Below are 24,834 nucleotides of genomic sequence, written 5' to 3' on the forward strand. Positions count from 1 at the left end.
TCATCTAAATTACTCTTTATGTGACATAATGTAACTTGTAACACTGATTCACAAGAGAATTGTTTTCGAAAACCTGATTGATTATTAATTAAGATTTTATTTTTGTTACATGTTCTAATAATTGTTGATAAACAGCAATTTCTAATATTTTCTCTATAGGAGGTTGTTTGTTTTGTTCTTTTTCTTAGATATGATCTGATGATTTATCTATTCTTAATGTGAAAAATTCTTATAATAAAATTATACAAAATGAATTTCAAGATCTGACTTTTTTATATTCCCTTGACACACACAGAGATGATACAGATTAATTATTAGTTGCTATTGGCAACCTTGACATTTCCCCTTTTTAATAATTATGCAGCCACTATCTTGAACATGCCCCCCACCTTGAAAGGATCGCTTTCAATTTAACAGGTAAGCAAGTAAATGAGGAAATGCATTACATGCAATAAAAAATAAACAAATACATCTTCAATAATTATTATAAACTTTTAAGTTTAAAAATCAAACAAATGTTCTTTAACTAAGACGCATTAACAGTTCTAGAACTTAAGACGTGATTGCACCTTCACTTTGATCACTAGGAACCGGAAGTGGACAAATGTTTGTAACAGCTCGCTTTATAAGTCCTTTTGAAGTTCTTATGGTAACCACTCGTTTAACTCCATCAGCGCCGGGATGCAAAACTTCTACGCGCCCAAGACACCAGTTTAAAGGAGGTAAATTTCTTTCTTTGATGAGGACGAGTGTGTCAGTCTGAATTTTAGATTGGTTGACTTTCCATTTCTTCCGTTCTTGCAATTCGGAGATGTATTCCAGAGACCAACGTTTCCAAAAATGATGGCGAAGTTGCTGCAACTGCTGGAATCTAGACAAACTGGTAATGGATGAGTTTGATAGATTTATTTCTGGAACGGAATCCATGGCTCTTCCAATGAGGAAGTGAGCTGGTATCAAAGGCAAAAGATCAGAAGAGTTAGAAGACAATGCACTCAAAGGACGAGAATTTAATACTCCTTCAATCTGAGTTAGTAATGTAACAAATCTTTCATAATCTAATTTCGTATCTGTCATAACTCGTTTGAGGTTAGCCTTCACCGATTTGACTCCAGCCTCCCAGAGACCGCCAAAATGAGGAGAATGAGCCGGTATGAACTTCCAATTTATATCAGATTTAGCACACATATCAGGGAATTTATTACCATTGGTTTTCAAAAATTTACCCAATTCCAACAAAGAATTGTTGGCACCCACAAATGTGGTTCCGTTATCACTCATCATCTGACATGGTTTGCCCCTTCTAGCTATAAATCGTTTTATTGCCGCCATAAAGGCTTCGGTGGAAAGATCCGTTACCACCTCTAAATGAATGGCCTTTGTCGATAGGCAAACAAATAAACTAATATAACCTTTATATGAAGAAGCACCCCTATGACGACTAGTTCTGAGGGCAAATGGACCAGCATAATCAACTCCTGTAACAGCAAATGGAAATGAGGGGGTGACTCTTGATTGGGGAAGATCTCCCATGATGGGATTAACTTGATCGGGATTGAAGCGAAAGCAACGCAAGCATTCGCGAACCGTTCTCCTAGCCAATGATTTTCCATGTACAGGCCAATATTTCTCACGCACGTGAGCTAGGAGATGTTGAGGTCCTGCATGGCACAGCTTGAAATGCTCTTGACGGAAAAATAGAATAGTAAACTTATGGTTAGATTGAATTAGAATAGGATGTTTCTTTTGATAAGAAAAGTTTGAATTACTTAATCTACCACCGACCCTGAGTAATCCTTCTGGATCTAAAAAGGGATTAAGTGATAAGATTCTGCTTTTAGAAGAAACTGCATTACCTCTTCTTAAGCACTGAATCTCAGATGGGAAACCTTCAGCTTGTACCAACTTAACTAGAGTAAGGGTAGAATTGTTAATCTCCTGTGTGGTTAAATGCCCCAAAACACGAGTGGCCTTGTTCTTTCGTTGAGAATTGTAGTAGAAACGCAAAGAGTAAGCCACTGACCTTACCAAGGTTGAAAAACTCGAATATTTTTCAAAATCAAATAATGGAGTAGACGAAACTATCATAAATTGGTTGCTAATAGTTTTAAACTCTGGAAGTTTTTCTTTATCAAAAGATACTTGAACTGGCCAAGTTTCAGGAGAATCTAGCAAGAATGACGGGCCGTGCCACCAAAATGAACAAGAGCTTAGAACCTGAGGTTCAATTCCTCGAGAGAGTAAATCAGCAGGGTTACAATCCGTAGGTACATGTCTCCAATTTTCGGGATCTGTGTTGGACTGAATTTCTGAAACACGATTACCAACGAAAGTTTTTAGTACATGTGACGAAGTTTTTATCCAGCCCAAGGTAATGGTTGAGTCAGACCACAGAAAAATCTTATTGAACTGAATATTCAAAGAAGTAGTAACCATTTTAGAAAGACGTGATAAGATCAAAGCTCCGCTAAGTTCCAGGCGAGGTACGCTCAGCTTCTTTACAGGTGCTACTTTGCTTTTAGCACAAAGTAAATTTATAAAAATGTTACCCTTTTTATCAACACTGCGAATATATATGGCTGCGCCATAAGCAACTTCGCTTGCGTCACAGAATCCGTGCATTTCAATAAGAACAGAATTAGGGAGAACTACATTTCTTTGAATTTGCAATTTATTCAACTCATGCAACTGATCTCTGAAAGATAACCACTCAGACTGAATATGCAATGGCACTCCTTCATCCCAGTCTAACTTCTCTAACCAAAGGAGTTGCATAAGGATTTTGACTTTAATGATTGATGGACTTAAGAGACCTAAAGGGTCAAATATTTGAGCAATACCAGAAAGTATTGATCTTTTAGTGATAATTTTGGGAGTAACATTTGAATCAATAGAATAGGACAATGAATCTAAACTAGGGCACCATTGTAACCCAAGTGTCTTTGTGTTTTCATTGGCACCAAAAAGGAAGGGAGTGTCTAATGAAATAGATTCCTGGATGGACTTAAGAAATGAAGAATTGTTTGACGTCCACTTTCTAAGTGGGAAGCAACCTTTTGAAAGAATTTCAGAGACTTGTTTACAATTAAGGATTAAGTCCTCTAACGAATCAGAACCAGTTAACAAGTCGTCAACATAGAAGTCTTCAGCTATGAGTTTAGAAGCTTGAGGGAATGTATCAGAATGCTCTAATGATAGCTGATAGAGACATCTAGTGGCTAGATAACTACTTGACGTAGAGCCATAAGTAACTGTATTTAATTCATATGAATGAAGAGGATCTTTCGGATGATTTCTCCATAAGATTCTTTGGAGACACCGTTGAGTATCATCAATAAGAATTTGGCGGTACATTTTGGCAATGTCCGCAGATGCAACAAATGGATACCTTCTAAATCTCAACAGGATAGATATCAAATCATTCTGCATGACGGGACCTACCATCTGAAGATCGTTGAGCGAATGACCAGATGATGACGGACAGGAACCATCGAACACTACTCTGAGTTTTGTAGTGAGACTGTCCTGCTTCATCACCCCGTGATGAGGAAAGTAATAACTATGTACTGGCAAAGTACAATCAGTAACTCTTGACATGTGGCCTAAAGACAAGTATTCCTCCATAAATGCAACATACTGCTCCTTCATGATAGGATCATTAAGAAGCCTTTTTTCTAAGCTATAGAACCTTCTTTGAGCTATTGATCTGGATTCTCCCAAAGAGTCAACCTGTGACTTAAAAGGAATGGACACAATAAACCGACCATCCAAATTTCTCCTAAAGGTTGATTTGAAGTGCTCCTCGCACAATAACTTTTCTGGAGACTGAAGTTTAGTACCTGAGCACTCCTCAATCTCCCAAAACCTAGAAAGGCCGTCAGTTTCGATATTGTGTGATAATCCACATATGGTAGATTGCTGACTATTCACCCTGGTATTTATTAAAGGACCAGAAATGATCCACCCTAATCTAGTTTTCTGAAGTATGGGTTTTTCAGGACCTAACTTGACCTGACCCACACATAGCAGGTCCCAAAAAATACTAGCACTGATCAGAATATTTACTTCCGAAGGAGTATGAAAATTTGGGTCTGATAAACGAATATTTGCAGGTATGGGCAACGAAGACGCATCAATTTGACAAACTGGAAGTTGTCCACATATTTGTGGAATGATTAAACACTCTAGGGGGAAAGAATATATAGATTGTAAAGAGTTAATAACAATATTACATTTGTGATTTATTTTAGAAGAAACATGAGCGATACCCACTACAGAAATGTTAACCTGCTCCCTTGAAATACCCAGCAAATCAACTAAACTTGATTTGATAAAATTAGATTGAGCTCCACTATCTAAAAGAGCTCTACAATTATGAGCAACCCCTAAATGGTCACGAACTTGGACAACAACCGTTGATAGAAGGATTTGTTGATTTTGAGAAGTATTAGAAAGTATCCGAGGGCTACTCTGAGAAGCAACTACTTGATCATTAAACTGAGACAATGGATTTAGTGGATTTTCAATAAATTCATGGAGAAGAGTATGATGTTTCTGGTTACATTTCTTACATTCGCCATATTTGCACGTAGCTTGTTGATGTCCAGAATGCAGACAATTCAAGCATAATTTAAATCTACATACTTTATTGATACGGGCAGGAATGTCTAATGAATGAAATTGACTACAGTGAACCAGTTTGTGTTGCTGGTTGCATAAAGGACAAGAAAGAAAAGAAGATTTTGTACTTACAAGAGCCTTAGTACTGTTGTGTCTGAATTTGACATGATTATTGACAGAAGTCCCTTGAATATTGGGTTTATTTAGATTATATCTTTCTAGAGTATCTGCCTTCGTTTTTAGGAAATATATGAGGTCCGAAACTTGACTGACTTTACCATTGTTGGCCTTCTCCCATTCTTTCACAGATTCAGAATCTAATTTTTCCAAAAGAATATATTTGAGAAGGGCATCCCAATGTTCAACTGGTTGTTTTAATGCCTCCAAAGCTCTAAGATTGCTACAAAATTTATCAATTAAATTTCTGATTGAAAATGAACCTTCTTTATTGATTGCCTTTAAATTGAAGATGGCTTTAATATGGTTATGCAACAACAATTCCTTGTTAGAATATCTCTCAACCAAAAGATTCCATGTAACAGTAAAATTAGAAGCAGAGAGAGGTATAGAAGCAATGACTCTCTCAGCAGAACCTGTTATGCATGCTCTTAAATAATGTAATTTTTGTATTTCAGATATACTATTATTTTTTATAACTAACGAATCAAATAAGTCATGAAAATCTAACCATTCTTCTATGTTGCCACTGAATTTTGGCAATTCAATAGAAGGAAGTTTTATATTGGAGGTTGTATATGTATGATTGGATGCAAAATGTTCACTAGTAGGACTAGATGTACTGGAGGCACTAGCCGAGGTTGTTGTCAACAGTTGTTTTGCCTTAATTATAACTGAATAAAATGATGTTTCGAACGTTTCTCTATAATTTATTTCTTCCTCAGTTATTGCGTCCAGTAAACTTTCTATTTTTAATTGGGTTTCTTGATATTGAGTATGAATACTATTCGCGTTTTCGATGCGCAATTCAATTTCAGCGCGAGTTGGCTCATTCATCTCACCGTGGGTTGAGTCCCTATCAATAAATTTAATAAATGAGGTTAATCGCGCTTTAAGAGATGCTCTTATCTTTTTTAACGTAGGCAAATCCCCCATTTTAATTCAAATTTAAATGTTTTAACTATTATGTGTCAAAGTAAACTAACAATGAACAATAAATTTCAAGATTGAAGAAGTCTAAGTTAGGAAATTGAAATGAAAGGCAGATAAGTAAGGAACAAAAGCTCACTTCCCTGATTTTTGATGATTCGATGTCCCGTCCAGTGAAATCGTCAGTATGTGTTCAATCGGATTGTATACTTGACTTGAAGCCTGGGGCAAAGGAGCACTCGATGTATTTCTGCGACTGTCTCGTTCAACGTTGTCGGCTGATCTTGTAGATTGTATGGCGTGGAATAGCACAAATATCCGAAGCTCTAAGGACCAATGTTTGTTTTGTTCTTTTTCTTAGATATGATCTGATGATTTATCTATTCGTAATGTGAAAAATTCTTATAATAAAATTATACAAAATGAATTTCAAGATCTGACTTTTTTATATTCCCTTGACACACACAGAGATGATACAGATTAATTATTAGTTGCTATTGGCAACCTTGACATTTCCCCTTTTTAATAATTATGCAGCCACTATCTTGAACAGAGGTAAAGTATTGATTGGTCGGAATTTTTCAGCTTTGATAGTGTTGGGTATTTTTTTAATAGGGGTGATAGTACTTATTTTTAATCATCAGGAATTCTACCCGTAGTAAGAGATGTATTAATTAAATTTAACATAAATCAATTGTAGTAGTGGTTCCTTGTGAGAATGTGTAGGCAACTGGCTGTTTCCATTTTTTGGTAATTCTTCTTCTTCAGCCTTCATTCATCCATTGTTGGACATAGGCCTCCTCCAATTGTTTCCATGTTTCCCTATCTTTTGCAATTCTCATCCATTGCTTTCCAGCTACAGCTGTTATATCGTCTATCCATCTCTTTTTGGGTCTTCCCACGCTTCTTTTTGTTTCTCGAGGTCTCCAGAATGTCACTTTATGAGACCATCTGTTGGTGTCTTGTCTTGCTACATGTGCTACCCATTGCCATCTCAATATCGCTATTTTTTCCATGATGTCGCTATTTTTTGTAATACCTATAACAAATGATGCAACTATAATAATAATTCATCCTTTAAGATCTGACATATAAGACACCCATAATCCCTATTAACCCATAAAAAATGTATTTGTAGTATTTAATAGATATAACTTAAAATATATTGAATTTGTATGCAAAGTTACAATTCTTGATATCATAACATATGAATATGTCTGACTGTGTATATAACATTCAAAATTTGAACAGTTTATAATAATAATAAACTCTCTTTATTTTACAAACATATACCCACCTTTTATCATAAAAACTTGGGCATGATCAGCAAATTTGTTATTTCTTTCATCACCACAATCTACAAATCCATCAAATTCTCTATTTTTGGCATTTAGGTCCAAGTGTGGTTGTAAAGCCATTTCATCGAACATTAAAATACATACTTTATCTCGTTTACTCAATTTGGCTACATTCTGTTTTTAAGTTTCTAAAAATAGTTTCATTAATTCCTGCATCAATTGGAATACGATTGAGCATATGATTCAAAGTGTTTTTGGATGGAGTTGCAAATAATTTCCCAAATAACTTGTAGCTCTTGGGACTTTGTCTCTGCAAAATCAATCCAAGAACTTTCTCTTCCAAATTGTACCGTCGCCCTTTTGGTTTAAATTTTGAGGCTTTTATTTGCAACTTTAAAAAATTTGCTAAATGGGGATCCAGGTCTTTGGTCATGTTATTAATAGTCTCTTCCATAGTGAAACCTTTTTTACTTTGATTTCTTCTTTTATACATAGAAAAACTGTTACTAATTTTTTTCGCTCTATTGTATAAGGCTGCTTCCCTAACTGTGAGATTTTTTGTTTTGTTTACTCCCAACTCTTTGAGCAAAGTAAATGAAACTGAAACAAAATGTTTTTATTACTAATATAAATAAGTACAACATAGGTTTCTTGTTTCGATAATTTTTTAGATAATTTAGAAAAAACTGACCACTACGGATTTGAACCTGGTAATCCTTAGGTTCAAATCCCACCTGTGGTCGGTTTTTTCTGAATTATATTTGTCCAAAAAGCCACGCAAATATTCTCTAAAATATGAATAAGTCTTTACAGATTATTGTAAATTTTGTACTTTGTTTCACACTTACAGCATCACCAGAAATCATTTTAAAATTTTAAAGACAAAATGCCTAACCCAAATATTGACTTATTACAAATATACTTCAATGTCAACTACCAAAAAATAAAAATTGTACCTCTTCTTCAATATGCTCACCATACACACTTGTGCAGCAAATTTTTGTTTTTTTCTTCAATGTTTAATATAAACCAAAAGATAAAATTAAAAAACTTTTAGTAGGTACTTAATATTATTCTGTGTTATACTTTTAGTAGGTACTTAATATTATTCTGTGTTATGACATACTTTTGCAGGATATATATCATTATTCCATTCCATAATAGTTTATTAATAAAACACATTTAAGTATATTGATGAAAATGTGTTGTAATTTAACTAAATAAAGACCATAGATTTCAATAAACAAGATTTAGACAATAAAACCTCTCACAATCACACATTTCTAGTTACCAGTGTTACCAAGATGGTCACTACCAATTAGTTTCTGTAACTATTAACATCTAAATATTACTTACATTTTTTTTTCCTTGTGATCCCTTGTAAGCAAGTGCTTAGTGTTTCGTAAGTCACTGCAGATGATGTTGACGGTAAATGAATCTCTGCACTTTGGCAAACTGTAGTTGGAATCGAATATGTATGGTCTTTGGCTGATGTTGAAGGAAAGTTAACATCTTTACTTTGACCAGGAGTAGTAAGTATTTCAACAGGTGATGATGATATTATAGGACAACATTTTGTGGGTATTGCAAACACTGTAAGTGTTCTATTAGGCCCTTTGTGATGGTCTGCAAAATGTACATCACAGATTCTTTCCGATCTATAAATCAATTGTTTGTCTTTCGTCATCAAAGTCGAGTTACCAGTGGTCTCTAACCACATTTTAAAACGATCAGGAAATTTGTTAGGCAACGGAAACCTGTGCCGTGGTGAATTCCTATCTTCGCATCCCATTATGGCACATTTTTTGTTCCATGGCCCCATGTTTTCCTAAAACATTTAAAGCTATAACTTAATGTGGGATACAATTACTCAAGTAAATATTTTTAAACGAGTTTTTATATTTCGGAACTGGAACTATCAAGATTTACCTATGATTGTTGCAAAGTTTTGGACTAGGACACAAAACTGTATTAGAACAAAACAACCCAGATGGCTCAGCAGTTTTAAGTCAGGGTAGGACACTTAAATATATCCAAGAACCCAAACCGAACTAGGGTAATTTAATATTTGATTATATATTATTAGAATCATATTACATACCTGGATATTAAACAGTTGTAGTAAATGAAATTTCCTAATGTAACAATAACTTCTAACTTAACTTAAAAAAAAACAAATATCCTTATACCACGCCTTAACTAAACAATTAATATTCTAATCCCAAATTTGATATTTCAATATTCTAATTATAAATACGATATTCCTTGATCTAACACCACTTTTAACTAAAACAAATATCTTTCTACCAACGCCTATACTAAACAATCATTAGTCATCATCGATACCGCGCATGTAGGCGTGGCTTATGTGACGTCAGTTTGTGCTAAATTTTGCCATATTGTGTTTTGATATTTATGTACATTTACGGTTTATAGCCAATATTTAGTAAAATAATATTTTGAGAGTGTTAAAGGCTTTAAAATTTTCGCAATATGAGGTGTGCAGTCTATGGTTGTGCCGTTGACAATATGTGCAAGAGTTTTGTACCCGGTACAGCATTTTATAGTTTTCCAATAGACAAGAAAATGCAAGTTTTGGAAACTGTTTGGAAACATGTGTGTAAACGCCAGGATAGTTTTAATGTTAAATTTGCTCGTGTTTGCCCTAAGCACGTTATTGAAAGTGATTATGAACGTAATTTAAAACATGAATTGCTGGGCCAGCAATACATCGTTCACCGTACACCAGCAAAACATCGTTCTTTAAAAAAGGACGCTGTTCCGTCAATAAATTTATCTAAAACAAATAAACAAAACGAGAAGGCAAATTTTCATAGAACGAACCGGCAACATAAAAGACAACAAAAAAGACTTGTGGATAATTTATTAAATAGGTACGTGATATTTATTATATTGATATTTATTATATTATATTTATTATATTGAAGTGCTAAATAATCATGTCTAATGATTTCATTACTAAATATTTGTTTTTGTAGAGCGGAACTTTGTAACAATAGTGGAAACAGTTTGGCATTCCTTTCCTCAGGTAGCTTAGCTTCCTCCGTGAATGTGTTGGTTGTTGCTCTGGAAACCTCAGAGTCTTTTAACATTTTTGCCATAAGTTGGTCGCATTGCTCCTGTAGTGATCCTTTCCTAAGTTAATATGCTTCTTTTCTAACTTAACTGCACCGTACTGAAGACCAATAAAAATAAAACAATAAAACAGAACCAATAGTTAGAAGTACGTATATACGGTTGCCTTCCATCTTATACACATATTTTATTCTATTTTTTTCTTTGTTGCGAGCTATGCTGATATCTTTTACCTTTATATATATATATATATATATATATATATATATATATATATATATATATATATATATATATATATATATATATATATATATATATATATATATATATATATATATAAGGTAGAAAGAGAAAATAATTATAACCATATTTTAGCATATCCTGAAAGAACAAAGAGTTTTACTTATCCTCCCCTATCAATAACTGATACCTCAAACTAAAACGTCAGTTTACCTAACGTGGCATTCGGCCATGGCTCGCTCCATTTGTATGTATATTTTAGATGTGCCTAGGAAAATGTAGACAGAAACGCACTATACAAAGCCATGGTAGAATTTAATATCCCAATACACTTAGTGAGGTTAGTGAAAGCAACCCTCTCAACAGTTGAGTGTAAGGTTAGAGTGCAGAACGGAATATCAAGAACTTTCCAGACATAAATAGGTCTTTGACAGAGAGATAGCCTATCATGCCATGTATTCAAGATTGTTCTTAGTGAAAGCTATTAGAGAATCTGGAATAACAACAAGAGTGACGATTATTAATGGGAGTGTACAAATACTAGCATATGCAGACTCATATCTAGGCTCACAAATAAACCACTGTTATTTTATCATAGAAAAATTAATCTTGTGAGACTTGAAATACTAATTAATATTTTGTTGGGAAATAAGCCACAATAAAGTTAAAAATAAGTTTATTGACGTTTCAATTTCCACTTCGGAAATCGTTCTCAAAATACAAATTTTGTTTTTGTTACTTAGTGAAAAAAATTCTTCTAATAATTTAATTTTATCTGACTCAATCATATTGACAATTCAGACCCATATTATACATTTTAGAGTAGAAGACTTTTAAAATGATATTGCCAATATTGGTAAGTTGCGTTCCTGGGACGACTTTAATATAAGATAGTTCATTCGATTACATGAAATCAACTTTAAATATTTTTTTTGCGCCAATTGATTTATACTGTCTGCATATGTTCTTTTTGCTGTCTTTCCTTTTAATATTTTGTTAATATTTGCACATCAAGTAAAAATATGAAAAGAACATAAAAATTCAGCAAACAATTGCAACATATTAGGATTCGTACAATTAAAGACATAACAAAATTCCAATTGAGTTGTTAATTGATATACTAAATTAAATTTAATATCTTTAATTGTACAAATCTGAGGTATTATTACTATTAAAATCTGTATTGATTTAATGACTAACTGATTATATGAAGAGTTTGGATATAACAATGCATTGCAGCAATATGCTCTTGCATCAATAAATCTAGATTCTGCTATATGTACTCAGATCTTCTTTTTTTCCAACTAGGTCTGCCCTGCATATTTTACATCTTTTGATTTTTTTTAATAATTTTTTTGCTACATATCCAGATATATATGTTAATTTACCTTTTTCAATGTCATTTAAATTTGGAAAATTGTTTATTTGATTTAGAATTATTATATTTTTAGCATCACTAACTGGTTCATGAGTTTTTGTTAAAAAAGCTTTTAAATTTGACAATGAAGTTGAATGCTGAAGTTGAATGTGATGCTTCATAATTATTTATTATCAATGATTTAAAAGAATTTACAAAAGAATAGCAAGATGGATTGATATTCCTAATACCATGAGACCTAATGGATCCAAAGAAGTTCTCTAGAGGATCTTGATTTAAATTTCTTATTGCTAAAAATTTAAATCTATCTTTATTCAATTTGTTCCACAAATATTTTAGAGCTTTGATAGTGTGTTAATATTTGCACATCAAGTAAAAATATGAAAAGAACATAAAAATTCAGCAAACAATTGCAACATATTGGGATTCGTACAATTAAAGACATAACAAAATTCCAATTGAGTTGTTAATTGATATACTAAATTAAATTTAATATCTTTAATTGTACAAATTTGAGGTATTATTACCATTAAAATCTGTATTGATTTAATGACTAACTGATTATATGAAGAGTTTGGATATAACAATGCATTGCAGCAATATGCTCTTGCATCAATAAATCTAGATTCTGCTATATGTACTCAGATCTTCTTTTTTCCAACTAGGTCTGCCCTGCATATTTTACATCTTTTGATTTTTTTTAATAATTTTTTTGCTACATATCCAGATATATATGTTAATTTACCTTTTTCAATGTCATTTAAATTTGGAAAATTGTTTATTTGATTTAGAATTATTATATTTTTAGCATCACTAACTGGTTCATGAGTTTTTGTTAAAAAAGCTTTTAAATTTGACAATGAAGTTGAATGCTGAAGTTGAATGTGATGCTTCATAATTATTTATTATCAATGATTTAAAAGAATTTACAAAAGAATAGCAAGATGGATTGATATTCCTAATACCATGAGACCTAATGGATCCAAAGAAGTTCTCTAGAGGATCTTGATTTAAATTTCTTATTGCTAAAAATTTAAATCTATCTTTATTCAATTTGTTCCACAAATATTTTAGAGCTTTGATAGTGTGTTAATATTTGCACATCAAGTAAAAATATGAAAAGAACATAAAAATTCAGCAAACAATTGCAACATATTGGGATTCGTACAATTAAAGACATAACAAAATTCCAATTGAGTTGTTAATTGATATACTAAATTAAATTTAATATCTTTAATTGTACAAATTTGAGGTATTATTACCATTAAAATCTGTATTGATTTAATGACTAACTGATTATATGAAGAGTTTGGATATAACAATGCATTGCAGCAATATGCTCTTGCATCAATAAATCTAGATTCTGCTATATGTACTCAGATCTTCTTTTTTCCAACTAGGTCTGCCCTGCATATTTTACATCTTTTGATTTTTTTTAATAATTTTTTTGCTACATATCCAGATATATATGTTAATTTACCTTTTTCAATGTCATTTAAATTTGGAAAATTGTTTATTTGATTTAGAATTATTATATTTTTAGCATCACTAACTGGTTCATGAGTTTTTGTTAAAAAAGCTTTTAAATTTGACAATGAAGTTGAATGCTGAAGTTGAATGTGATGCTTCATAATTATTTATTATCAATGATTTAAAAGAATTTACAAAAGAATAGCAAGATGGATTGATATTCCTAATACCATGAGACCTAATCGATCCAAAGAAGTTCTCTAGAGGATCTTGATTTAAATTTCTTATTGCTAAAAATTTAAATCTATCTTTATTCAATTTGTTCCACAAATATTTTAGAGCTTTGATAGTGTGAATCCAGTTCTTTACAGAAGGAGGTTGACGATTACTATTTATAAATTTGAATGTTTCAAATACTTTTATTGCTTCTGTCCAAAAATGTTCATGTTCCGATCTATTAGTAACGGCTACTCTTAGTCGTTTTCCCCCTTCCGGTAACACTTTTGCTCCATTCACACTGTCAAAAACTTTGTCCATAAATAAAATAAACTCTGCAGTGTGAAGAGCTTCCTTTGGCATATCAGAACCTAAAATAGACAAGTACAAAATTAACACGTTTTTACAGAGTATAACAAGAATGAATGTTTTATTAATGTTTATAAAAAGAATGTTGCAAACACCATTTATTAACCAGTGGTCTTATAATAAAAAAATAATTCTAATGCACTAACCTATAGTGTTCTAAAAATATTTTCTTTTTAATACAATATTGAAAATGCATAAAATTTGCAAAACAAAAAAAAAGAAAATTGATATTTTCAAAAACAATTGTTAAATACGATTATTGTTTGCTTCCTGAAAAATTTTAAAATTGACGCTTACACAGGGAGCTATTCAAATAATCTTTTAAAAATAATTCAGACCATATGTTACTGGAAATGTAACATTTAAGGATATATTTTATTGTAAATTATCTTTTAATACCTAATTTTTTCGTTAAGTGACTTGCTTTTATTAGTAGTATATACTTACTGTATGTTGCTAACATCTTCATTGCTGCAGCAACTCTTCCACTGAATATTTGTGCCGCGAATGAAACTTTCGCGGCATAAGCTAATGATCATTATCATGATTCTCCATTGTATATAATTTTGTGATATGATCCCAACTGGCTATTTGGTGACCATATATCCATGAGAAAGAAACTCATGGATATGAGTTCACTAATATTCTGAAGGGATACCTATACCAGTAATGTTTACTTGTTTTGGTCCAGTCGTGAAATCCAATAAAATATACTGCTACAACTCCCAAAGGAACCTAAAATTTCAAAAACTGTTATTTCGAGGTAGTGACTCAACTTATTGACTACTCCGGACTTGTAAAATATGTGAAATAGTTAACTTTAAGTTATTTAAATTTTTAATTTATTTATTATTAATCTAAAATAGTTATTTAACCAATCAAAACCAAAGCAATTTATTCAGTCTACACAGAATATAGCAAAACAAGTTGATTTAAGGTATAGATATAAAAAAAAATTTTGAAGTACAAAAACTAAATGTTAAAATGAAAATCTAAAAGCACAACTAGTGAAAACCATAATAACCCAAGATCAAAACCTAAAGTTAAAGGAGATATATTTTTTTTTTAAGCCAGAAGTGGAACAGACGCCACACGTTGGGTCTAGCCAATTGAAACCTCTATACTTCGGGAATATTGGATTTTAGGAAGCGTATAGCTTACAAATTTCAGAAGCACTGGAAGAGAGGTGATGCAAAATACTAAAGATATGGCTAAGCTCAGATGAACAAATTTAAATAGCCAAAGAGACACTAAATCTCAAGTGACGATTCGGGCTAGCTTCAATGCACTGAATCGTGACTGAAATTTAGTAAAATAATCAACAACTACTAAAGCATATTGGGAACCTTTATAAGACCTAGGGTACGGAAATACGTAATGGCAACAAATTTTTCTTGATAATCCTGACAATATGAGGTTCAGAAAGAGGAGTCTCCAGACGTTTACACAGACTAACAATCTCGTTAATAAAAATTGTAACTTTCTCTTGTGGAGCTTGTTTACGAGACTTGATTTCATCAAGGATATTATCCTCGTAGTTACAAGGGAGAAAATCTGATCTAAGTTTGGCAACTAACTCTTGCCAAGAAGCAAAACTACCTCGGTTATTGAGGTACCAAGTAAAAGCTGAATTTTTAAATAAGTGAGCAGCAGAAGAGTAACACTCTTCCTCGCTGTTACCACGTGCTATACGCAGACATTCTACCTTCTCCAAGAAACTACCAACATTTTCATTTGATTGTCCTGAAAAATGTACACCCCATTTATGAATAGGAGCAGACTTAACAAAAGGAAAGGAATTTACAGAAACACTAGCATTATGAGGAGTGGAATGAGCCTGTGGAGTCACTCTAAAATCAAGTTCACCTTCCAGAGTAAGAATTCTAAGATTAAGAGACTTCTTTAGTTCATCCTCTTCCTCTGTTGTAGATTCTAACAGATGGACTCTACCTGCAACATGACCTAACCGAGAAGTAGAACGACCATAGGCAGTGTCACAAGGGGAACCAACAAAAGAACCAATTTTCACTTTCAAATCTGCAAGAGTAGCCTCTATTTCAGGAATCTCATCACTAAAATTAAGATTGGAAGTTGACAGAACAACATTACTCCTATTTGCTGAAGCTTGCTTCAAAGAACCTCTCAGAACACCCCTTTTTTCATCAACTGTTTTTAACAATGGACTGGTTAAATGACGGACTCTCAACTCATACTCTAATTCAGGAGCTAATAGATGCTCTACTTTAAAAGCTGACATATTACACAACTGAGAGATATACAAGAGAATGAGTAAAAGTAGTATGTACTCTCTGACTCCAAGTTAATATTCTGAAGGGATACCTATACCAGTAATGTTTACTTGTTTTGGTCCAGTCGTGAAATCCAATAAAATATACTGCTACAACTCCCAAAGGAACCTAAAATTTCAAAAACTGTTATTTCGAGGTAGTGACTCAACTTATTGACTACTCCGGACTTGTAAAATATGTGAAATAGTTAACTTTAAGTTATTTAAATTTTTAATTTATTTATTATTAATCTAAAATAGTTATTTAACCAATCAAAACCAAAGCAATTTATTCAGTCTGCACAGAATATAGCAAAACAAGTTGATTTAAGGTATAGATATAAAAAAAAATTTTGAATTACAAAAACTAAATGTTAAAATGAAAATCTAAAAGCACAACTAGTGAAAACCATAACAACCCAATATCAAAACCAAAAGTTAAAGGAGATATATTTTTTTTTAAGCCAGAAGTGGAACAGACGCCACACGTTGGGTCTAGCCAATTGAAACCTCTATACTTCGGGAGTATTGGATTTTAGGAAGCGTATAGCTTACAAATTTCAGAAGCACTGGAAGAGAGGTGATGCAAAATACTAAAGATATGGCTAAGCTCAGAGGAACAAATTTAAATAGCCAAAGAGACACTAAATCTCAAGTGAGGATTCGGGCTAGCTTCAATGCACTGAATCGTGGCAGAAATTTAGTAAAATAATCAACAACTACTAAAGCATATTGGGAACCTTTATAAGACCTAGGGTACGGACCAATGAGATCTAAAGGTAGAAGTTGAAATGGAAAATCAATCTGTAGATAACTACCCATTAAACCTGGTTGAGGAAGATTTGTTGGTTTGCATGTAGCACAGATTTTGCATTTAGCAATATAGCTACGTACAGTTTGACGCATCTTAGGCCAGTAATAAAGTTCAGATATTCGACGCAAAGTTTTGTAAAAACCAAAATGAGCTGCCGCAGGATGGTCATGAAAGGTGGCCAAAACCTCTGCTCTATTAGGAGTTGGAACGACTATCTTCCAATCCGACATTCCAGTAAGGGCATCCATGGAACTTAAGACATGTTTATACAAAACACCATGTTCAACTTTAAAATCAGGAAATTTACCTGGTACATTCTGTACATCATACAACATTTTCCGATACCAGTCATCTGGTTGTAAGGAAGATAAGTCTAACAAATTAATATCAAAAGTTCTAGAGAGTGCATCAGCGACTACTACACCTGAAGCTTTACGATGAACAATTTTATAATCGTATTGTGCCAATTTTAAAATCCACCTAGCCAAACGAGGAGATGGGTTCTTCATACTTTGTAACCACACCAAACTACTGTGGTCAGTTATGACCGTAAACGAACGACCTTCAAGAAAATATCTAAAATGTTCAATACCTGTAATTATAGCTAACAACTCCTTTTCAGTTGTAGTATAATTTTTCTGGACTTTATTTAATTTCCTGCTGGTGTAGGCTATAGGGTGTTCTTCTCCATCAACAATTTGATAGAGTACCCCACCAGATGCTGTGTTTGTACAATCAGTCATCAAATAGAAAGGCTTAGAGAAATCCGGTGCTACCATAACTGGGGAATTTGTGAGAGCCTCCTTGATTTTAATGAAAGCTTCATTAGCTTCAGGAGTCCACACAATATTTTGTCCCTTTTTCCTATTTTGAAGTAGATCAGTGATAGTGGACAACAAGGTAGAATAAGACTTGACAAATTTTTTGTAATAAACCACCATTCCTAACAATCGACGGACTTGAGTGGTATTTTTAGGCACTGGAAAATCACGAATAGCCGATACCTTATCAGGATCAGTATGGAGACCATGTGAATCTACAACATATCCCAAAAACTTAATAGACTCACGACAAAAGCTACTTTTATCTAAGTTAATAGTCAAATTTGCATCATTTAAACGCTGAAACAACTGCTGCAATACAGAGATATGAGTTTCAAAATCAGGAGTAATAAGAATATCATCAAGATAAAACTGACAAAAAGGATCTCAAGCAGGACCAATTACCAAATCCATTAACCGAGACATAGTCTGCGGAGCAGACACAAGACCAAAAGGCATTGTAGTGAACTGATACAATCCTTTTCCATTGACTGCAAAAGCAGTGAGCTTCTTACTCTCTTCGCTCAGTGGAATCTGTAAAAATGCTTTCTTCAACTCAATAGATGAAATGAATTTAGCGTTTTGTAACTTACTCAGGATGATATCTATACGAGGTATAGGATACGCATCTCTGTTCATGGTTATACTGTTAAGTTTACGTCCGTCAAAACAGACACGAAAAGTCCAGTCTTTCTTTTTTGTCAACCACAAAAGGCTACAAAAAGAAGAAGTACTGGGCTCAATAATACCTAACTTTAGCATTTCATCTACCTCCTTTACTAGGCTTTCATGCCAGGCTTGAGGCAAGGGATATTGATATTGCCTGAAGGGCTTGGACGAACCCACATCAATGTGATGTTCGATGAGATGAGTTTTACCCAACTTATTTTTCGAAGAGATAGAAGAGAATGATTTGATAACATTATTTAACTGCTCTACTTCACGAGCATTAAGTCTACTCATATCTTTAACTGCATTGACATAAGAGATATTAAACGAAGAGACAGATATCATTCTTTTACAAAAACTAACAAAAACTTTTGTCTTTCGGTGGAGGATGAAAAGTTTGACTGGTGGATGCTTGAGCATCCAGACTCCAGAAACGTCTTCCTGGTGTTTGAGGATTTTCGACTGTATTCCCTGTATTTCGTTGAGGAGCGGGAGCCAGGGACAACCCACCCCTTCTGTCGTTTCCCGAACAGAATTGACATTCAAATTTGCGGACACCTTGACGTCCACATCCATAACAAAACCGAATTCTAGTTTCAGAACATTTATAATACCCATGTCCTGATTGACGACAATTCCAACAGGTAATCTTTGAGTTAAAAGCAGAGACATTATCAGACCGAGAATAATTTGGTCTACCCGAATAGGACGAATCAGGATTTCTAAACATCTGCCGAATAGGAGCTCTAGACACACTGTCAGACGTCCATGACAAAACTTCTTCCAGCTTCTTACATTTTTCAGTAAGATCAACAATCGAGGGAATATCCGTAAGTGCCAGACTAGAATGGTACGATGGCAACAAATTTTTCTTGATAATCCTGACAATATGAGGTTCAGAAAGAGGAGTCTCCAGACGTTTACACAGACTAACAATCTCGTTAATAAAAATTGTAACTTTCTCTTGTGGAGCTTGTTTACGAGACTTGATTTCATCAAGGAGATTATCCTCGTAGTTATAAGGGAGAAAATCTGATCTAAGTTTGGCAACTAACTCTTGCCAAGAAGCAAAACTACCTCGGTTATTGAGGTACCAAGTAAAAGCTGAATTTTTAAATAAGTCAGCAGCAGAAGAGTAACACTCTTCCTCGCTGTTACCACGTGCTATACGCAGACATTCTACCTTCTCCAAGAAACTACCAACATTTTCATTTGATTGTCCTGAAAAATGTACACCCCATTTATGAATAGGAGCAGACTTAACAAAAGGAAAGGAATTTACAGAAATACTAGCATTATGAGGAGTGGAATGAGCCTGTGGAGTCACTCTAAAATCAAGTTCACCTTCCAGAGTAAGAATTCTAAGATTAAGAGACTTATTTAGTTCATCCTCTTCCTCTGTTGTAGATTCTAACAGATGGACTCTACCTGCAACATGACCTAACCAAGAAGTATAACGACCATAGGCAGTGTCACAAGGGGAACCAACAAAAGAACCAATTTTCACTTTCAAATCTGCAAGAGTAGCCTCTATTTCAGGAATCTCATCACTAAAATTAAGATTGGAAGTTGACAGAACAACATTACTCCTATTTGCTGAAGCTTGCTTCAAAGCACCTCTCAGAACACCCCTTTTTTCATCAACTGTTTTTAACAATGGACTGGTTAAATGACGGACTCTCAACTCATACCCTAATTCAGGAGCTAATAGATGCTCTACCTTAAAAGCTGACATATTACACAACTGAGAGATATACAAGAGAATGAGTAAAAGTAGTACTTACTCTCTGACTCCAAGTTAATATTCTGAAGGGATACCTATACCAGTAATGTTTACTTGTTTTGGTCCAGTCGTGAAATCCAATGAAATATACTGCTACAACTCCCAAAGGAACCTAAAATTTCAAAAACTGTTATTTCGAGGTAGTGACTCAACTTATTGACTACTCTGGACTTGTAAAATATGTGAAATAGTTAACTTTAAGTTATTTAAATTTTTAATTTATTTATTATTAATCTAAAATAGTTATTTAACCAATCAAAACCAAAGCAATTTATTCAGTCTACACAGAATATAGCAAAACAAGTTGATTTAAGGTATAGATATAAAAAAAAATTTTGAAGTACAAAAACTAAATGTTAAAATGAAAATCTAAAAGCACAACTAGTGAAAACCATAACAACCGAAGATCAAAACCAAAAGTTAATGGAGATATATTTTTTTTAAGCCAGAAGTGGAACAGACGCCACACGTTGGGTCTAGCCAATTGAAACCTCTATACTTCGGGAGTATTGGATTTTAGGAAGCGTATAGCTTACAAATTTCAGAAGCACTGGAAGAGAGGTGATGCAAAATACTAAAGATATGGCTAAGCTCAGAGGAACAAATTTAAATAGTCAAAGAGACACTAAATCTCAAGTGAGGATTCGGGCTAGCTTTAATGCACTGAATCGTGGCTTTAAAGATGAACTGATGGGACAAGAAACGAAATGAGACCTGTAATATCAAATGTGATACAACTCAGGAAGGTCACTGGGAATAAATCTATATAAAGAGGATGACAAGTAGAAAAGAAGAAGGGTGCCAACTCAACAATAGTTAAGATTTTGAAGTAAGGACTGACTGGAAATAATGATACTGGAGATAATCACCTGAAATACAAAATACTAAAGACTAATCTTATCTTGCTATATTATAATCTTGTTAGTAGAAACTGAAATAAAACGCAAAATATCAATGATAAATATATTGATAGCAATATGTATATAGATATAGAAATATTAACAATAGACATAATGTAAAAAGTAACAAAATTCTAATTTATCAAAAGTGAGTTTGGTCAGTACTCCTTATATCCTCTTTAAAAAAAAAACCACTTTAAATGTATTTCCCTCCCCTAATATATCAATGGTGAAAAAGAATACTTAAGGGTTTGTATTTATCTATATAAAATGCACAAAAGTAGATGTTTGAATTTGCTTAAGTCAAAATATCAATTCAAATTGTTTTTCTTGCAGGCATCACAAACAGAAGAAGAATGGCAGGAAATTAGTAATAAATTTAATAGCAAATGGCAGTTTCCACATTGTGTAGGAGCTATGGATGGAAAACATGTGAAATTTCGGCCTCTTAAAAAGGATGGAGCATATTATAGAAATTATAAAGGAACTGACAGCATTGTACTTTTTGCTGTAGTAGATGCAGATGGTCAATTTCTTATTGTAGACATAGGAAGAAATGGTCGTATTAATGATGGAGGTGTATTTCAAAGGAGTGCTTTGTCTGCATCATTGACAAATCGAAGCCTTAAATTACCTCCTGCAAAATGTTTACCAGGGCGTGATAAATCAATTCCTTATGTATTTGTAGGAGATGATGCATTTCCTTTAAAAGAAAATATAATGAAACCCTATAGGTCTCATAGTTTAACAAACGAACAAAGGATTTATAACTATAGAGTCAGCCGTGCTAGAAGAACTGTAGAGAATAGTTTTGGTGTTCTTTGTAATAGATTTCGTATCTTACTAGACACAATGAATGTCAATGTCGAAAAAGTTTGTATGATTACAAAAGTATGTTGTATTTTACACAACTACCTGTTAAAAACCTCTTCAATATATACAGAGAACCAGGAGGATGAAGATTTGTTAAGTAAAATGCAGGGAATTAGTAGGCAAGCTGGAAATCGTTGTACTACAAATGCCAAAGATATCAGGATAGAATTTCAAGATTTTTTTAATAGCAATGGTGCAGTTAGCTGGCAGCAGGCAGCTGTAAACAATTTTACCACATAAATTATTTGACTTATTTTTAATGTAAGTCTTAGTTTATTCTTATTAAATAAAAACAGTTAAATCTCAGACAGGCTTTTATTTTGTACATTCAAGTATTTACACTTATTAATGATAATTAATAACACTAATTATATAAATTAGTGTTACTAATTATCAGTGATCAAAATAAATAAAAATAAAACAAGTGCTATAACAAAATAATTTCTTATTAACAATATTTTTCCCACTGCCAATGGCACAGCCCCAGGAGACTACCAACAGGTTGTAAATCAACAGATGCGAGGTTTACCCACACAAATGCAACCAATTATCCCACAATATTTATCTCAACCAAATCTTTCACATTCACAAAAATGAATAGAGAAGTCCTGATGAGGGAAAATGTAAAAAACAAACAAAATGGTGACTATTGGCTGCAAAAGCCACTGAACACAAACAGTTCGTTTAGCATGATCACTGAAGAGAGCAAAGAAGGAAATGATCAACAAAATAATTTAAAAAATATACCTAAGCCACCATCGACAACCATATATCACAGTATAGACAACAACCAGTATTCCCACTCGGCTTTGGCGCGAAAGTTCGCGCAATTTTACTCGCGCAGACAGCGACGCCATTTTCTCTGGACTGAGACATACAACACAACTGAGAGATATACAAGAGAATGAGTAAAAGTAGTACTTACTCTCTGACTCCAAGTTAATATTCTGAAGGGATACCTATACCAGTAATGTTTACTTGTTTTGGTCCAGTCGTGAAATCCAATGAAATATACTGCTACAACTCCCAAAGGAACCTAAAATTTCAAAAACTGTTATTTCGAGGTAGTGACTCAACTTATTGACTACTCCGGACTTGTAAAATATGTGAAATAGTTAACTTTAAGTTATTTAAATTTTTAATTTATTTATTATTAATCTAAAATAGTTATTTAACCAATCAAAACCAAAGCAATTTATTCAGTCTACACAGAATATAGCAAAACAAGTTGATTTAAGGTATAGATATAAAAAAAAATTTTGAAGTACAAAAACTAAATGTTAAAATGAAAATCTAAAAGCACAACTAGTGAAAACCATAACAACCCAAGATCAAAACCAAAAGTTAAAGGAGATATATTTTTTTTAAGCCAGAAGTGGAACAGACGCCACACGTTGGGTCTAGCCAATTGAAACCTCTATACTTCGGGAGTATTGGATTTTAGGAAGCGTAGGTATAGCTTACAAATTTCAGAAGCACTGGAAGAGAGGTGATGCAAAATACTAAAGATATGGCTAAGCTCAGAGGAACAAATTTAAATAGCCAAAGAGACACTAAATCTCAAGTGAGGATTCGGGCTAGCTTTAATGCACTGAATCGTGGCTTTAAAGATGAACTGATGGGACAAGAAACGAAATGAGACCTGTAATATCAAATGTGATACAACTAAGGAAGGTCACTGGGAATAAATCTATATAAAAAGGATGACAAGTAGAAAAGAATAAGGGTGCCAACTCAACAATAGTTAAGATTTTGAAGTAAGGAATGACTGAAAATAATGATACTGGAGATAATCACCTGAAATACAAAATACTAAAGACTAATCTTATCTTGCTATATTATATACTTGTTAGTAGAAACTGAAATAAAACGCAAAATATCAATGATAAATATATTGATAGCAATATGTATATAGATATAGAAATATTAACAATAGACATATAATGTAAAAACTAACAAAATTCTAATTTATCAAAAGTGAGTTTGGTCAGTACTCCTTATATCCTCTTTAAAAAAAAAACCACTTTAAATGTATTTCCCTCCCCTAATATATCAAAATTATATAAGTTTTATTTACCCAGACCTGATTTAAGAAAATAAACCAAAAACCTACTATTTATATTGATATATTAAGGTATACATATCCAAAAAGATGGTTGACTTACCTGAAAAATATTTTTAAAAATATAACCTGTATTTAATTTTAAAAAACTCTTTGTTAGCAACCATGTCTTAACAGCACAGTCTGTAATAATACCAAACAATATATACTTCGACTGTTCGACTTCATCTAATTTACAAAGAATATAGACGCTTTATATTCTTTGTAATTTACTTCTCCGTTGCACGTGAACCAGTGAACCGCGTCATCACAGACCACTAATAACCGCGTCATAGCCCGTGATACCACAGTATAGACAACAATTGTTGTCTATACTGTGGTGATACTATGCCGTGAGGTTACCAACACGAAATATTTAGGCGGTAGGTGTGTTCCTTTTTAGAATCACTTTGCCGAGTACACTGATATTACAGCCACTAGATATATTTTATTATATACGCGTAGAAATAATATTTAAAGATTTCTACTAATGTTAACTTAAAGAAATACACAATAATATGTTTCATTTAATTTGTATAAATGCATTATAAAGCGTTTTTATGAAGAACATTATTTATTCGGAACACACTGTAACTGTAATCAAAGGAAGGTGATATTTTGGCATAAATTGGTAATACTTATTTGACAGTTGCGGTGTTGACTAATGTTAATAAGTAATAAAAAAGAGTGTTGTTTTTCTTTAAGTATTCCATTTTACATCTTTATACGACGCATACAAGCGGCTTAAATTGTTTTTAACAAGATTATTTTTTAACTCTTGTTTTGTATC

The 24,834-nt window shown here is 33.0% G+C and overlaps 2 protein-coding genes across 6 annotated transcripts; both read right to left on the reverse strand.

Annotated features, from left to right (window-relative positions):
- Window positions 1–467: 467 nt before the first annotated feature.
- LOC140450137 (uncharacterized) lies at window positions 468–9,360 on the reverse strand. Of its 3 annotated transcripts, none has more exons than XM_072543576.1 (4): window positions 9,127–9,360; window positions 8,382–8,853; window positions 7,025–7,625; window positions 468–6,766 (listed from the first exon to the last, which is right to left on the reverse strand). In XM_072543576.1, exon 4 carries the CDS (start codon window positions 5,731–5,733, stop codon window positions 553–555), a length of 5,181 nt encoding a protein of 1,726 aa, XP_072399677.1. In that variant the 5' UTR covers window positions 5,734–6,766; window positions 7,025–7,625; window positions 8,382–8,853; window positions 9,127–9,360; the 3' UTR covers window positions 468–552. The 3 variants fall into 3 exon arrangements, with proteins under 3 accessions (XP_072399677.1, XP_072399678.1, XP_072399679.1); XM_072543577.1 differs by lacking the exon at window positions 9,127–9,360 and adding an exon at window positions 8,955–9,118; XM_072543578.1 differs by lacking the exons at window positions 7,025–7,625; window positions 9,127–9,360 and having other exon boundaries at window positions 8,382–8,942.
- A 1,663-nt stretch (window positions 9,361–11,023) lies between these two features.
- Window positions 11,024–24,343, reverse strand: LOC140450138 (uncharacterized). Of its 3 annotated transcripts, none has more exons than XR_011951969.1 (6): window positions 24,109–24,343; window positions 22,869–22,979; window positions 20,169–20,283; window positions 16,104–16,214; window positions 14,245–14,532; window positions 11,024–13,799 (listed from the first exon to the last, which is right to left on the reverse strand). XR_011951969.1 is itself a non-coding variant. In XM_072543579.1 (3 exons), exon 1 carries the CDS (start codon window positions 20,121–20,123, stop codon window positions 18,747–18,749), a length of 1,377 nt encoding a protein of 458 aa, XP_072399680.1. In that variant the 5' UTR covers window positions 20,124–20,162; the 3' UTR covers window positions 11,024–13,799; window positions 14,245–14,532; window positions 16,104–18,746. The 3 variants fall into 3 exon arrangements, 1 of the variants encoding a protein (XP_072399680.1); XR_011951968.1 differs by having other exon boundaries at window positions 20,173–20,283; window positions 24,109–24,341; XM_072543579.1 differs by lacking the exons at window positions 20,169–20,283; window positions 22,869–22,979; window positions 24,109–24,343 and having other exon boundaries at window positions 16,104–20,162.
- Between the last annotated feature and the right edge of the window lie 491 nt (window positions 24,344–24,834).

Source organism: Diabrotica undecimpunctata, chromosome 9, assembly GCF_040954645.1.
Source record: "Diabrotica undecimpunctata isolate CICGRU chromosome 9, icDiaUnde3, whole genome shotgun sequence".
In the NCBI taxonomy this organism is placed as follows: domain Eukaryota; kingdom Metazoa; phylum Arthropoda; class Insecta; order Coleoptera; family Chrysomelidae; genus Diabrotica; species Diabrotica undecimpunctata.

Bases quoted from the DNA above. Each gene is read 5' to 3' on its own strand.
- LOC140450137 (XM_072543576.1), bottom strand. From the start codon at position 5,733: ATGGGGGATTTGCCTACGTTAAAAAAGATAAGAGCATCTCTTAAAGCG.
- LOC140450138 (XM_072543579.1), bottom strand. From the start codon at position 20,123: ATGTCAGCTTTTAAGGTAGAGCATCTATTAGCTCCTGAATTAGGGTAT.